This window comes from Hibiscus syriacus, unplaced genomic scaffold, assembly GCF_006381635.1.
Source record: "Hibiscus syriacus cultivar Baekdansim isolate YM2019G1 unplaced genomic scaffold, ASM638163v2 tig00111769_pilon, whole genome shotgun sequence".
Taxonomy (NCBI): domain Eukaryota; kingdom Viridiplantae; phylum Streptophyta; class Magnoliopsida; order Malvales; family Malvaceae; genus Hibiscus; species Hibiscus syriacus.
Window position 1 is genome coordinate 1,873,142 of NW_024063172.1, and position 14,539 is coordinate 1,887,680.

Below are 14,539 nucleotides of genomic sequence, written 5' to 3' on the forward strand. Positions count from 1 at the left end.
TGATAGCATGTGTGTATACTTTCAGCTTATGGAGCTTTTTGGTTTATTTTCAGAGAGTTAGAAGATTTAGTTGATCGATCTTGGAGGATGGAAATGGGTGGATTTCTGGGGGAAGAACAGCTAGTGGTTTAGTATAGAATATTGCCTGGTTTGTTGACATTTCTTTCTATGAGGTTTTATAATCTCTCTTTTTCTTCAAGTTTTCAGAGTAGATTCTGGTATCGATGTATCTCAATGATGCAATTCCTTGAGGTGCATTACCTGCGGACCAGAATTTTCTCAAGAAAGAATTCAGACAAGACTTAAAAAGTGACCATGAACACATCTTCAGAAGACTACAAAAAACTAAGTGCATAACTTCATCATAACACCCAGAGGGATGAAACATATTTTTCCTAATAGGTTTCTTTTATTGAGACTGTTAACACACTCAAACACATTACGAAGTAGCTGAAATTGTAAAGCCACAAGATTGCTGAAAGCTATTGGTAAGCATTTGTTGCCATTCCTTCATTACAGCTCCAACACCAAGTCTACAATAGCAGCAGCAGAAGATGGGCAGACATATGTTAGAAAAAACTAGTTACTCAATTACTTGATCGCAAAGCTCAATACAGTCTATATTGAAACTGTATATATGTTGACATCACGATAATATATGGATTTAAGAATATATTTCTGACCATGCAATGGCAACTAAATGAATGCCTGGAATAGTTGGAAAATGCACCAGGAGTTTATATCATTTTCAGGAGGTGCATCATACTTACAGTCTGCATCTGTTTTGATCCAGTGCTCCCCATTTGAACTTGCAGTTATAGAGCCAGTAACCCCATATTGAGGCTGGGGCAGTACTGAGATGGGCTTGTAACTGTGTGTTCCTACTTCGGACATTGATCCCTGAGAAAACCAGTTCTTCACTTTATCTCGGTGCATTTGCTCTCCATCAGTATAGTCACCACCACTGTAAGGAGCATTTTTCATCTTATTCCTATTCAAGTTTTTTAACTCTCTGTCAGATATAGAGCTTTCAGGATAGATTTTCCCGTGGAAAAGTTTAATGACCTGCAAGCCACACTGAAATTAAAACCCATGTAATACTCTGTATTCCTTTCGTTGGAATAATTAATCTGAGGAACTATCTTGTTAAATGTACATCTTTGAACTTTTTTTTTGTTGCAAAAATCTTATTTCCTTAAAGAAATTCTAGGGCTATTGTTGTCTAGGATATAAAAATAAATGGAAATTTATACTTGTCTTATGTTGCTCTGACTTCTTCATTTTTTTGTCCCATTACATATCCTTGGCATGAGTTCTAATTCTCCTAAATCCTAATATATGAAAAAACTTGGGATGTATGAATCAGATATATACGTGTATCTGACAATCAACGAGACCAAGTAACATATGACTTATCATATATTCATCCAAAATTCAAGTATTATAGTTAGAGACTGTCCATGTAAATGTAAGACACTTGGTTTTTTCTTTTCTTTTATTATTTTATTATCACAGAGGTCATGTTGTTGACTTCTAGACCCTCGGACTCAAATAATCTGACTTGCCAGTGTTTGACTCCTTGTTCAGAGAATGGTTCTAAGGCTTGAGAATGATGGTGTTGGCATGCATGATTTTTATACCTACTGCATCTAGTACTCTTTAACTATTGTAGACTTTTTTGGAGCAATCTCAATGCAACAGAATGTGTTTCCATAAGGTGGATACCACTGTTGGATTTTGCATTCTTGAGGTCCTTATTCCTTAAAATACTTATAAAATTGTTAGAGAATCCAGGCCCAGAAGAGATAAGACTCACCTTTTGGAGTTTTTTCTTCGTTGAAACAGAATTAGTTTCTTTGGTGGAAGAGATAGAACTACCTGAAGAAGCATGAAGCTTTTTCAGAATCTTCTTGATGAGACATTTAAGGGGTTTGCTTGGTATGCATTTCCTCTTTCCCACATTTTTCCATAGGACTCTCTTCGGCAGTTTTTGCACTGTAGAACAGTTCTTCAAGTGATGCCTTTTCTTTCTTTACCTCAAATCTTGCTTCTGGAAGTTCAATTGAAGATCCAAACAGATATCCTTGAAGTGGACATACGATTGCATTCACATATTCTTCAGCATTGACTTCTTGCATTGGCTTATCGCTAAGTGTAATTGCGCTAACCAAACTGCTCCTTCGTGATGATTCAATGGACCCATGTTCTTCAGCTTCAGCCTCAAGGAACTTGTCCAGTTCATCATTGATGACCTTCAAATCATTTTCTGTCCCCTCTGTTTTTCCTTCAGTAATGTTTTCCCGAGACATGGTGAATGTTGGTGTTATAGGCTCACTGATGGTGCAATCAGATTGCAGAGTTCCAATGGTGAGAAAGCCATGAAATAGCCCGGAGATGACAGTGGATGTTTTGTCTCCAAAGTTGTCTTCTACTCCCTCAGCTTCGAATTCTGTAGAGAAGTTTTCATTTTCCTCTTTGGGCTGAGTTGAGTATATTGCTCCGTATCCATATCTGGAAGCTGAATTCGGATGGGATTCTTGACCATTGAGGGATGAATAAGCTGAAAGACGAGCAGTAGGTCCCTGAAGTCAAGAGTTTAAGGAATAGGAAATCAGATACAGTTGCAAAAAAAGGAATCCATTTTGTGCTGATGCAGAACATAAATATTCATTTTAAGCCCTTATATCAACCAACATAGTTTAACCCTCGTACGATGCGGAGAGATAAGATAGCCTGATACCATGAATATTGGTGGCTACTGCATTCGAAAATATTAAGGCAGAATGATTCTGAGTTCTGACCCTCAGACTTATGGCTGTGGCCACCAAGTTTTGACTGTAGTCCAAGGAGCCTATATTTAGCCTCTGCTTTAGGTCTATAATCTAAATGTTTTAAACTATAACTAGCATGAGTTCACTTCAAGGGAACCTAATGACTAATGCTTTAATTCATGCTGAGCAATTGTACAGATTATTGTACTCAGCTGTGCCGATCCAATCTAATGATGATTTTCATGTCTTGGGGATTGTTTTGTGAATGAAAGAAGTTGGAATACCAGTTGTGAAATCCTTGAAAGTCTCAATATTACTTTGTCGTAACTTATGCTGCATCCATCCTAGTTCTGCAATAACAACTGTAAGAATCTAATAAATTGGAGAGTTACCTTCATTTTGTTCTTGCTTTGAAGAGCTTGATTGATGTCAGATTCTTTTGGAATACCAGCTTTGCATCATTACTTGTAATTATTAATGAGCTAGTGATTGCTAGAAGGCTGTGAGATATTGAGTGGAGAGAAACAAGTAGAAAAATACAGATTTTGGTTGGCTGCACTATATCAATATCAAATCAAATTGGAAAACTGAGTGATTCATAGACACTCGACTCCATGTGTGTCATCTCTGTCCTGCATTAAATGCATTGTTTTAGGTTCGTGGCTACTTGAACGTATGCAAGATCGGCATTGCCATTGATCATCAACTATTATTAATTCTTCAATGTTGATGAGTTTCTCATGTCTATACTATATCAGATGGTGGTATATTGTTTATCGATAAGCATGCAAACATATTTATATGGGTATACACGTTCTCCTCACTCTACATGTATGATTACTTTATGACGTGTATTTTGTTATAGGGTGCTGCCACCATTACAAGGACTGGAACTTTATGGTTGGACATACTTACAGGTATCTACCTTGAAAAGGTACCCCTCTACTGTACTGATGCCAACATGGTTTTTTTCCAGTTAAAATATCTCAGATAATCTTATATGCTAGGAACTGCAATTATTGGCTTCAGTGGTGCTTTCAGTTGAATCTTGGTGAAATCTGCAACATTGCTCAACTGTTGGAAGATGATAAACCATAATCATGCATTTGCTTAGATTTTTGTTAATGAAATTTACTTAATACCGTGTTCCTTTATTCATTTTAATTTTAGACCTGAATAAAACGGGAACATCTACATCTCATATGGGACATAGCAGAGGCAAGTTTCACCGTATAATTTGTATTTCTATGCTTTTCTTATTGTGAACGATCATGCTAATACATCTGTACATCTCATATGATGTAGGACAGAGGCAAGTTTCACTTTATAATCTGTATTTCTCTGTCTCATTGTGAATGATCCTGTTAATACATCTCTACATATTGCAGCTTCCATAAAATGGAAAACCTCGACTTCACCATGCAATGAATTCATTGTAGTCGTTTTTTATTCCTATGGTTGGTGATTCTGATATTGAATTTGCACTGGACGAGGGAATGAGAAGGAAGTCTTTCTAGCAGTGGAAGCTTGCAACTGAGATGCTTTCTTGCTTTTGCATGTATATTTTTGGATTAAGAAAGTTGCTACTTAGACAGGGTCGTCCACTTCGGTACATCGGTATACCCCAAAAGCATCTAAGATTCTGAGATGTTAGAGTGAGCCGAGGAGGAAGATCTCATTTGCATCGAGACAAGAGCCACCCCAAAATGCCTTAAACATGAAACCTTAGTCCCCCCCCCCAAATTTGGATGTGAGTGCATCTTTGTCATGATCCATTGTGTTGAATGATTATATTCTGTTGTTCCCTAACAGTGAAAGTGCAGGGCTGATTTACTTATATCACAGGTATGTCTGATGACAGCTAACATTGCTGATAAAGTGTCTTCAGAAATGATATTTTAAGCACAGACATGTTAACTCAAATAGCTAACATGTATCGGATATAAGTAGTCGTGTCTGATACTTATACCCAGTACATGTTAGGGAATATGAGTATGAGAATACGATCTTTCAAATATATAAAAATAACCTGAAAAATGAGTATACTTATGTCGGATGTGTTCATATTTAGTACTCGTATCCCGGTCCGAATAACATAACCAACAGTTTGTCTTGTTGATCATGGTTGTAATAAGTCATTTGCGTAGTAATTTAAATCAAACTGTTTATTTAGAAGTTTTATAATTGCTTAGAACATGAGTGAAGTTAAAAGAAAAAGAACAGAGTAGATACATGTGTAATTGCTATTTTTGGAAGAAAGTGAGAATGGATTGCCCCCATTATTGCATTCTAATTCCAGCACAAGAGCAAAGAATGCACTACGCATGACATTGTGTTGCCTGAATCAAACCCGGATTTGATGTTGAACATGTGAATCCCACATGGTGCTTCTTGAACTTGTGGATCTCACATGGAACTTTTTGAACTTATTATTGTTTTCCCATTATGAGAATGGAATCATTTGTACATGTGTACTTGATATAAAACTATAGGATAAATTACACATTTAGTACTTAAACTATAAGTCTTGGCCCGTTTTAGTACCTAAATCATACTTAACGTTTAGTGTTTGCTTCATTTTAGTACCCAAAATTGATAGTTTATGTATTAAATGTATAATTTACATAACTATAATATTAGAATCCTTGATGTCTATATTTTTTTGGTTGCCCTCCCGATTCCAAGGCTTCGCCTTGATTAATTCGGATTGACCCGTGTCGTATACCTAGTTTTGGTGGATAAATCTCCCTGCAGGGATTTTATGCATACATAAGGACTCTCACTTGAGACTTTACTTAAGTGATATCAAGTCATTTACTACTATAATCGACCTCTGTTGATATCTTTGATGTCTATTTTGTGATCTAAGATTGAAATTTATGATTGTTTATTCTAATAATGTTGTTTTTAAGGTTTGAGATTTAGATCGCTCCTTCATAATGTATGTTTCTTACCACTGCATCTCGCATCTGTTGATTCCATTAATATATCAAGTATTTAACTTTATAAATATAGTATAGATTTTAGTTTTTAAAATCACGAAGATAGAATTGTTGGAGAGATAAATCTCATCTCCGTTTGAGAGATGAAATTTTATATTCATTCCGTCTTATTAAATGTGTCTATTATTGATTTTTAAAAAACAAAAAATATTAATTTTTAATTATGATTATTTAAATATTTTAAATAATATATATATATATATTTATTTTTATTAATAATAAATTTTAAATAATAATGAGTTAAAATTAAAAAATTGATAAAAATTTAACAGTGGGTGAATATAATGGGACATATGGAGTATAACGTTATATGAACTTTGATAATACACTGGATTTTTAAAATTTAAAGAATTATATGTATTTGAACACTTTATTCTCTAAATATATATAGTGATTTTTTATTCTTTCATAAATAAAGATAAATAAGATCAAACTGCATAGATATTATTATATTTATGCTTTATTTTATGTTGATTTAGTTTTAATTATTTTTACACTTATAAATTAATAATGGATTGCTAAGGCATCTCTTCGGCTAAATCCTGTGCGAGTCTTGTCCAAGGGTCTACTAGCTTGGACGGGCCTTTGGAGTTTGGGCAACCCATTTAATATTTAGGAGCGGTCCCATCCAACGTGAATGAATATTTATTAGTTGAAAAAAAAACCTTCCAATTCAAATATAATTGTCTTAAAAATAATTGTTATCATTGGTGTAATCATATAATGAATTTCGTGTAATCCCCTAAACCTGATCTGGATGCTACGATCGAATTTCGGAGATCACGACAACGTTTGATTGAACATAAATCAAGAAAGAGAATAGAAAAAAACCCTCATGTCTTATCATTCATAACCGTTAAAACTCAGGAGTTCATAACACTTAAACATACTATGAGTTCTAAATCCGGAACCAATAAAGTAATTGATTATCCCAAATCCCATAACAAGAAATATATTCAATTATGTATAAACTATCAGAAAACAAATAATAAAAAGTCTGAAAAGAAAGCGTCCATATAAAGTACGAAAGAAAACAACTACTAACGATCCTCCAAGTACCGATCGTACAACCTAAAAGTCTGAGCAATCTAAGAAGAGAAACTGAAAAGAAATGAGTTACGAAGCTCAGTGTGTCCTCTAAAGTAAAGTAGTTTGTCCCATGCAAATGTCAGAACGGGGCGTTTGTCCCATGCATATGTCAGAAATGCATCAATGAGCAGATCATGAGTGATGCAACATTATTTAGAAATACGAATGACACAGATAAGTGCAACCAAATTACAAACATATCTTAACAATAGTATCAAACATAATAGTCCAACATTTCAGAGTATCAGATAGGTAAAGAATACATACCTAAAGAAGATAATCGATGTCAGCTAAACTTTACGCTTCCCATGATTAGTAGTATTAGGTCATACGGATAGGGAACCTAAAATAGTACTCTACCATAAATACGAATGCTAACCACTAAACATAATATGTTATAAAATCATCAACTTATACTTACACGTATCTCGAGAATCAAACTGAGGAGGACATTATTGATTAAGATCTACTGGAGAGCGCTCTAATTATGTGAGGGTACCTTCAAAAAATAAAACCCAAAAATGAATTCAAAAACCCACAATTTACTTAACATAATTAAGACCTAAAAAGGAAAACGATGCAAAATCATAAAAAATAAAAAGGGCTTTCGGGTCAGAATTTGGTAAAACGAAATGTAAAATCAGACTCGGGATCGAAAAATAAAAATATAGGGTTTTTGAAAAGTCAACAGTCAAAGTTAACAATCAACGGTCAAAGTCAACAGTCGATGGGTTAGGTTGACAACGGTCAGGTCGTCAACGGGTCGGATCGATCAATAGGTTGACCGGTTCAACCGATTCGGTCCAACAACAAACCGGTTCTAAACAGCCAGAGTAGCCCAACGCGCGCATGGCGGCGCATTGAAGGCATTCTGACAATAAGAAAGTTACCGAAAATTACATAAAATAATTTCAAAGCACGATGAACCACTTATCGAGGTCGGTTTGCAAAAAAACTAAATGTCGAAAAAAAGATTTTAAAGAAACTCAAAACTTTCTCCCCTCCGACAAAACTAACACTGGTGCCTATCGAAAAACGGAAACCACGAGAAGAAAAAAACAACACAATGAACAACATGGTACTGGAAGTGAGAGTCACGAACAACGAAAAATCAACCAAAAGCAAGCACAAACCAAAAATGCTAATGGAAAAAGGTTGAGAGAAAGGAAAAAGAAGAAACTACTAGGGGGTTTACACGGCAGGAAAAGAGGGAAAAAGGAGGGGAAATGGGTTTAAAACCACCCACGGGCAAATTATGCCCTAAGTCCCCAAACTTCCTAAAAACTAAATCTTAATCACAATTATTTAAAAACATTACAATTTGTCCTAAAAATTGAGATGTTACATGCAGTTCCTAGTGTTAGCATAATATTTTCATATTCACACACTTTAATGTGAAATATGAATATGAATCAAGTGATCTCCGTGGTAAAGAAATTGTTGTTATTTTTTAGGATGCGAAAGGTAGAGAATTTGTCTTTGAACAGATATTGCCTTGTACTTGCCCCAGACTAATCAAAAAAATGTGAAAGATGAAAATTAAATTAGATTGTTTTCTTTATTATATAAGAAAATTGACAAAATTATGTATTTTTGGACACGTATTAACATGAAAATAAAAACATTACATGAATCAAACTACTACAGTGGTTAAATGAACTGTTGTTATTCTTAGAGGTTACGTGTTCATGTACAAACAACTGTAAATATGATTGAGTACTCGAATTGAAAACATTTAAGAAGAATAATACTCTTTTTTATTGTTCAAATCGTTTGATGAGTTTAAAACCAAGATAAATAACTAAAACGTAACATCCATAAGTAACTGAATTTTATATTATTTATAAATTCCAGTCTCTTATGATTGGTAAAGCCCAGTCTAAATCAATAACCCTCGCCGAAAGCTATGGCAGCCCAAACTTGACGGATCATAAAGACGACAGCCTCATTCTTCAACTGGATATATGACAGAGAAGACACACATCTGTTATTCGATTTTTATTTTCTTTTTGAAAAATATAGAGGTTTATAATATATAAAGTGTGTTTGATTCTATCCATATTTATAAAAAAAATTAAACTATATTTATATAGACCCATAAATATAATTTTTCATTACATTTTAAATGAAAATATATATCTTATCAAATATTCAGCAGTACATATTTCGTTAGATTTTAAGAAAAGTTTATTTAAATTTTAAATATAGTTAAATCTTTATATGATATATATTACATTATATATAAAAATCAAATAACACTAAAATATCATAGTAGTGTAAAACAAGTTGGGGTGAACTCGAGCTATAAATATTACAATAAAAGTTATTCTTTAAAAAACATTATTATCATTATTTTTAAGATTTATATTTTATGTATTGAGATGTCTGATTTTTTTAATAGTTTGACGTGATTATAAAGTACGGTAAAATACATAAATAGCTCCCTGGTTATAGGATATTATGTTATTAAGTCCCAGTATTAAAAGTTATAAATTGATCTTCCGACTATGAAGAGTAGTTTTGTTGAGTCTCTTAACTATTAAAAGTTACAAAATGATCACTCAATTGTTCATTTTGTTTCAAACTCGTCATTTTGTGATAAAAATTTGACAGTTGTCTGAGCTGTATGTTAATCCGCTGACTGAGATATGATAAATTTTGATCTTATAATCTCAAACGAATAACATATCTCAGTCAGTATGTTGAGGTCCAACTCAGTTGATCGTTATTTTTTTAAAAGGAGAATGACAAATTTGGAGTATAATGAATAGTCCAATGATCATTTTGTAACTTTTAAAAGTTGATGTGCTCAAAAAAATAACTCATTATAGTTGAGGAATCATTTTATAACTTTTAATAGTTAAGAGATTCAATAAAGTGATATCCTATAGCCATAGGATCATTTGTGTTCTTTACCCTATAAAAGAATATCTATTCAAAAATATTTTTTAGTCATTGATAATACAAACTCTACAAATACAGCTACTTAAACTTATAATCTTTAGATAGAACAACAATATCCTTTATTATTGGAGTCGTTTGATAAATTTTGAGATGTATAATTTATTATATCACTTTAGATAAAACTAAAATACATATAAGATAAGTTATATTTTTTTAAAATATGATTTTTTTATTCAAACTTTTTCATAGAACAAATTACTAATAATCTCATATTTTTTTAGTTGTTCTTTAATTTCTAAAATTTTATTTTAATTAATTCGGATTAATCCATATCGTACATCTAACTTCAGTGGTAAATCTCTCAATAGTTTTTTTCTACAAGAATTCCATCAAACAAATTTTAATTCTTTTGTTATATTAACCAATGTTTTATTTTGGCCACGTGTCATTTGACCATTCGATCAAACAACCGCCAACCGTTATCATTGGTTGTTTCAACTCATTCCCGTGCCCATCCCAAAACCTAATTCAATCCCCAAACGAATAAAGTTATATTCCCAATATAATCCTCACATCCAAATACAAAATATTCCCCAAAACCTGACCAGATCCGAAACCCATGGGAACCGAGATATCAGAGCCGTTGATTATCGACAAGGAAGCCATCGATGGCGGCGGCGGCGGAATCGAGTCGGAGCACGTCCCGGAATGGAAAGACCAAATTACGATCAGAGGGCTCGTTGTGAGCGCCTTGTTAGGGACGCTCTTCTGTATCATCACGCACAAGCTGAATTTAACCGTCGGAATTATCCCGTCGTTGAATGTCGGCGCCGGATTGCTCGGATTCTTCTTTGTGAAATCCTGGACTGGTTTTTTGACGAAGTTGGGATTTCGGGTCACTACTTTTACCAAACAAGAAAACACCGTCATTCAAACTTGCGTCGTCGCTTGTTATGACCTTGCTTTTAGTGGTAAAAAAGCTTAGAAGCCTTCAATTTTGTATAAGAATTTGATCCATTTTTGGCCAATTTCGTTTCGTAATTATAATTCGTTTTATGGTGAAGAAATGATTAGCTTGTTTCTGTTTTGTTTAAAGCATACGGATACTGAATGTTTTTTAGCTGTAAATGATTATTAGATTTATTAGTGAGTTAAAATTTTAAGCTTGTAACAAGTTGATATTATTGATTTAACTTGAATGTATTGAGTAGGCTTAGTTTTCAGTGTCAAATTAAGTAATTAAATTGAATTTTAAGCTCACTAGCTCATCTGTTCTGTTTTAATATCTTATGATTCTTATCTTTGACAGGGGGTTCGGATCGTACATGATTGCAATGGATGAGAGAACTTATCAACTTATCGGTGCTGATTACCCTGGAAACCGATCTGAAGATATTAAGAACCCGGGGTTAGGGTGGATGACTGGTTTTCTCATTGTTGTCAGCTTTCTTGGGCTGTTTAGTCTTACTCCTCTTCGTAAGGTATAGCTCTTGTCATCTTCATTATATACGCCTTTTATGAGGTAGTTTAGACTTCAGTTAAAGTTTCATTTTTTAGTTTTTAAGGTGATGTTCTCTATATACTTAGTCTTGTTCGAGTAAAGTCTCCGTGACTAATTTTGGTTTTAATAATGGCATATCTTATATTCAACCTTCTTGTTGAATTATTTCTAGATGTTACAGTTTTTTTTTTCTTTTTTTTTTTCTACTTATCAGTAATTTTTCGTGCTTTGATAAAAAACAAAGCCTCGGTTATTGAGATGTAAGATACTCTGTTTTATTGTTCTGACTATCCTTTTACTAGTGAGAGTGCTCTACTAGAAGGTTTTTTTCATAGTGTAATTATAATTTTCTAATCTAACCTTCTAATCTATCCTTATATTTTATCATGTAATGATACTGGATTATAAGCTTACATATCCAAGTGGGACGGCCACAGCAATGTTGATAAATATTTTTCATACTCACTCTGGTGCTGAGCTTGCAGGGTAATTATTAGATACATTGTACTTATTTTCTTCTCATAGATCCACATGCAGTTTCCATTAATCTGGCACTTAATCAGAAACTAAGTGGAAAGAAAATCATATTCTAATTAACTTATCAGAGTAGATAACGATGGACAGAAGGTCTTTCCAATTAAAACAATCTTGCAGTTATAACATCAATGAAACAACTGCTTAAATCATAAGCTTTGATTTATAAATAATTAGAGAGAAAGGTGTTGATCTTTAACAAACCAAATTTATTTCTTTCTGATTATGTATATGTCCATTTGCAGACATACCTACATAAATCTAATATTTATGGTTTGTTACAGGAAGCAAGTCAAGTGCCTTGGAAAATATCTATGCATAAGTTTCGTTTGGAGCTGCTTCAAGTGGTTTTTCAGTGGTATGGGGGATTCATGCGGATTTGATAATTTTCCCAGTTTTGGCTTAACGTTGTTCAAAAACACGTAAGTTCTCTCTTGTTTCCCATGTGAACTCCCTCCCCTTTTTCCCCGTTGAAAGTCTTCTTACATATCTAATGGGAATTATATAACCTTTATCACCATTAGCCAGAGGGTAACGTTGATGGTATTCAAATATTTGTGATGCACTATCATATGTATGGTGAGTTGGTCCTTGGTAATGATTTTGAAGTAGAAGAACTAACAGTAAAAAGGAGGACCCATGTATTTTGATGCCTTACATATTTCTGTACTTCTGATTCACACAAGATGTCTTTTCTTGATTAATGTATGCTAGTAGCTTGGCATGTAATCAGACGGTAATTTGGATTTGAGTAAAATCTCATTCACATGATTGCTGCTATTTGTATAAAATGTTTTAATGATATTGTTAACATTTCACATGACTTCCTTTTTAGGTTCTATTTTGACTTTACTCCAACCTATGTTGGTTGTGGTCTTATTTGCCCTCACATAGTAAACTGCTCAGTTCTTCTTGGGGCTATCATATCTTGGGGTTTCCTCTGGCCCTTCATTTATGCACATGCTGGGGATTGGTACCCTTCTGGCCTAGAAAGCAATAATTTTAAAGGTCTTTATGGGTATAAGGTATGGTGAAAATTTTGGTGTCCTTTAGCTATTGTTATGGAATTTTTTTATGGTTCTGTCCTTACGTCTATGGGCTTTCTTACCCTTGATCTTTTGTGTTAATTGAAATGTTCTCTTCTCGGAACTCATATAAGAAGTTTTCTGCATTATCACTTGTTCTCAGGTCTTCATAGCCATTGCCCTTATCCTTGGGGATGGTCTTTACAACTTGATCAAGATAGTATATATAACTGCAAAAGAAATGTGCAAGAAGAGCACTCAACAGAGCAAACTTCCTATTGTTAATGAGGTTATAGGTGAGGATGCCCTGTATTTTCCTTTGTTGTTGTGTATCAGTCTGCTTTATTGCAATGATTTTCATAGCTTCTGAAATACTGAAATCATATAATCACCGCTGATTGGCTTCTACTGATATGACATTCCTTGTGTAAAGTTGTAGTTCTTGGTAGAACTCATTGACATATGTAACTATAGTGCCTTAATTTAAATATGTAATTTCACCTTGTCTAAACTTCTGAAACTGTTATGAACTTCAAGGCACAATCCTTATGCAAGTATCTTTTTCATTGTTCTTGAACCATTCTATTCTCCACTGAGGGCTTATTGAATTATCGTTGTGTTTGCAATTTCCACAGATGATGAGAGTTCTAAAAGGCTAGCAGAGCAGAGAAAAAGAGATGAGATTTTCTTAAAGACAGGATACCTACATGGTTTGCTGCTATATCAACGGCTACTATTCCAATCATCTTTCCGCCCCAGAAGTGGTATGTGGTTCTTGTTTCATACATTATTGCCCCTGCCCTTGCCTTCTGCAACTCCTATGGAACTGGACTTACGGACTGGAGCCTGTCTTCCACTTACGGGAAAATTGGTCTTTTCATTATAGTTTCCTTGGTTGGAAGTGATGGTGGAGTCATGGCTGGTTTGGCTGCCTGTGGAGTTATGATGTCTATCGTCTCCAATGCAAGATTTCAAGACGGGTTACCTCACTCTATCATCAGCCAAATCTATGTTTGTGAGCCAGTTATTGGGAACAGCCATGGGATGTGTCATTGCTCCACTCACATTCTGGATGTTTTGGACTGCTTTTGAAGTTGGGTCGCCTGATGGTCCATACAAAGCAGCTTATGCAGTGATATTCAGGGAAATGGCCATTCTTGGTATCGAGGGCTTCTCGGAGCTGCCCAAGCATTGTTTAGCTTTATGTGCCGGATTCTTTGTAGGTGCTTTCCTTGTAAACCTCCTGAGGGATGTGAGCCCCGAGAAAATTTCACAGTTCATTCCTATTCCGATGGCTATGGCAGTTCCATTCTATATTGGAGCATACTTTGCGGTTGACATATTTGTTGGAACAGTAATCTTGTACGTATGGGAACGGATTAACCAGAAGGACGCAGAGGATTACGCAGGTGCGGTAGCTTCAGGTTTAATTTGCGGTGACGGTATTTGGACCATACCATCAGCCATACTTTCTATCATGAGGATCAGTCCGCCTATCTGCATGTACTTTGGTCCATCTCTGAGTAGTTGATTAGGAAAACCACTGGCTATGATATGTTGCAAGCTGCATCAGGGTCTGTATGGAGGTGTATTGTAAGAAGTGGAAAGTTCATTGGATTGTGTACATGTCTGTTATTTCATATATTTCCAATAATGAATTTTAAGACGACAATCACAGAATAAGTTGATTGGTTTCATTAAATGGCTTCTATG

General features: G+C 34.3%; 1 protein-coding gene and 1 pseudogene across 1 annotated transcript; one reads left to right on the forward strand and one right to left on the reverse strand.

Moving 5' to 3' along the window:
* Positions 1 to 1,475: 1,475 nt before the first annotated feature.
* LOC120169840 (protein LAZY 1-like) lies at positions 1,476 to 3,169 on the reverse strand. The gene is made up of 2 exons (XM_039177930.1): positions 3,164 to 3,169; positions 1,476 to 2,582 (listed from the first exon to the last, which is right to left on the reverse strand). The coding sequence occupies exons 1-2, from the start codon at positions 3,167 to 3,169 to the stop codon at positions 1,923 to 1,925; spliced, it is 666 nt and encodes a 221-aa protein (XP_039033861.1). The 3' UTR covers positions 1,476 to 1,922.
* A 7,128-nt stretch (positions 3,170 to 10,297) lies between these two features.
* LOC120169999 lies at positions 10,298 to 14,450 on the forward strand (annotated as a pseudogene).
* The last annotated feature ends 89 nt before the right edge of the window (positions 14,451 to 14,539 follow it).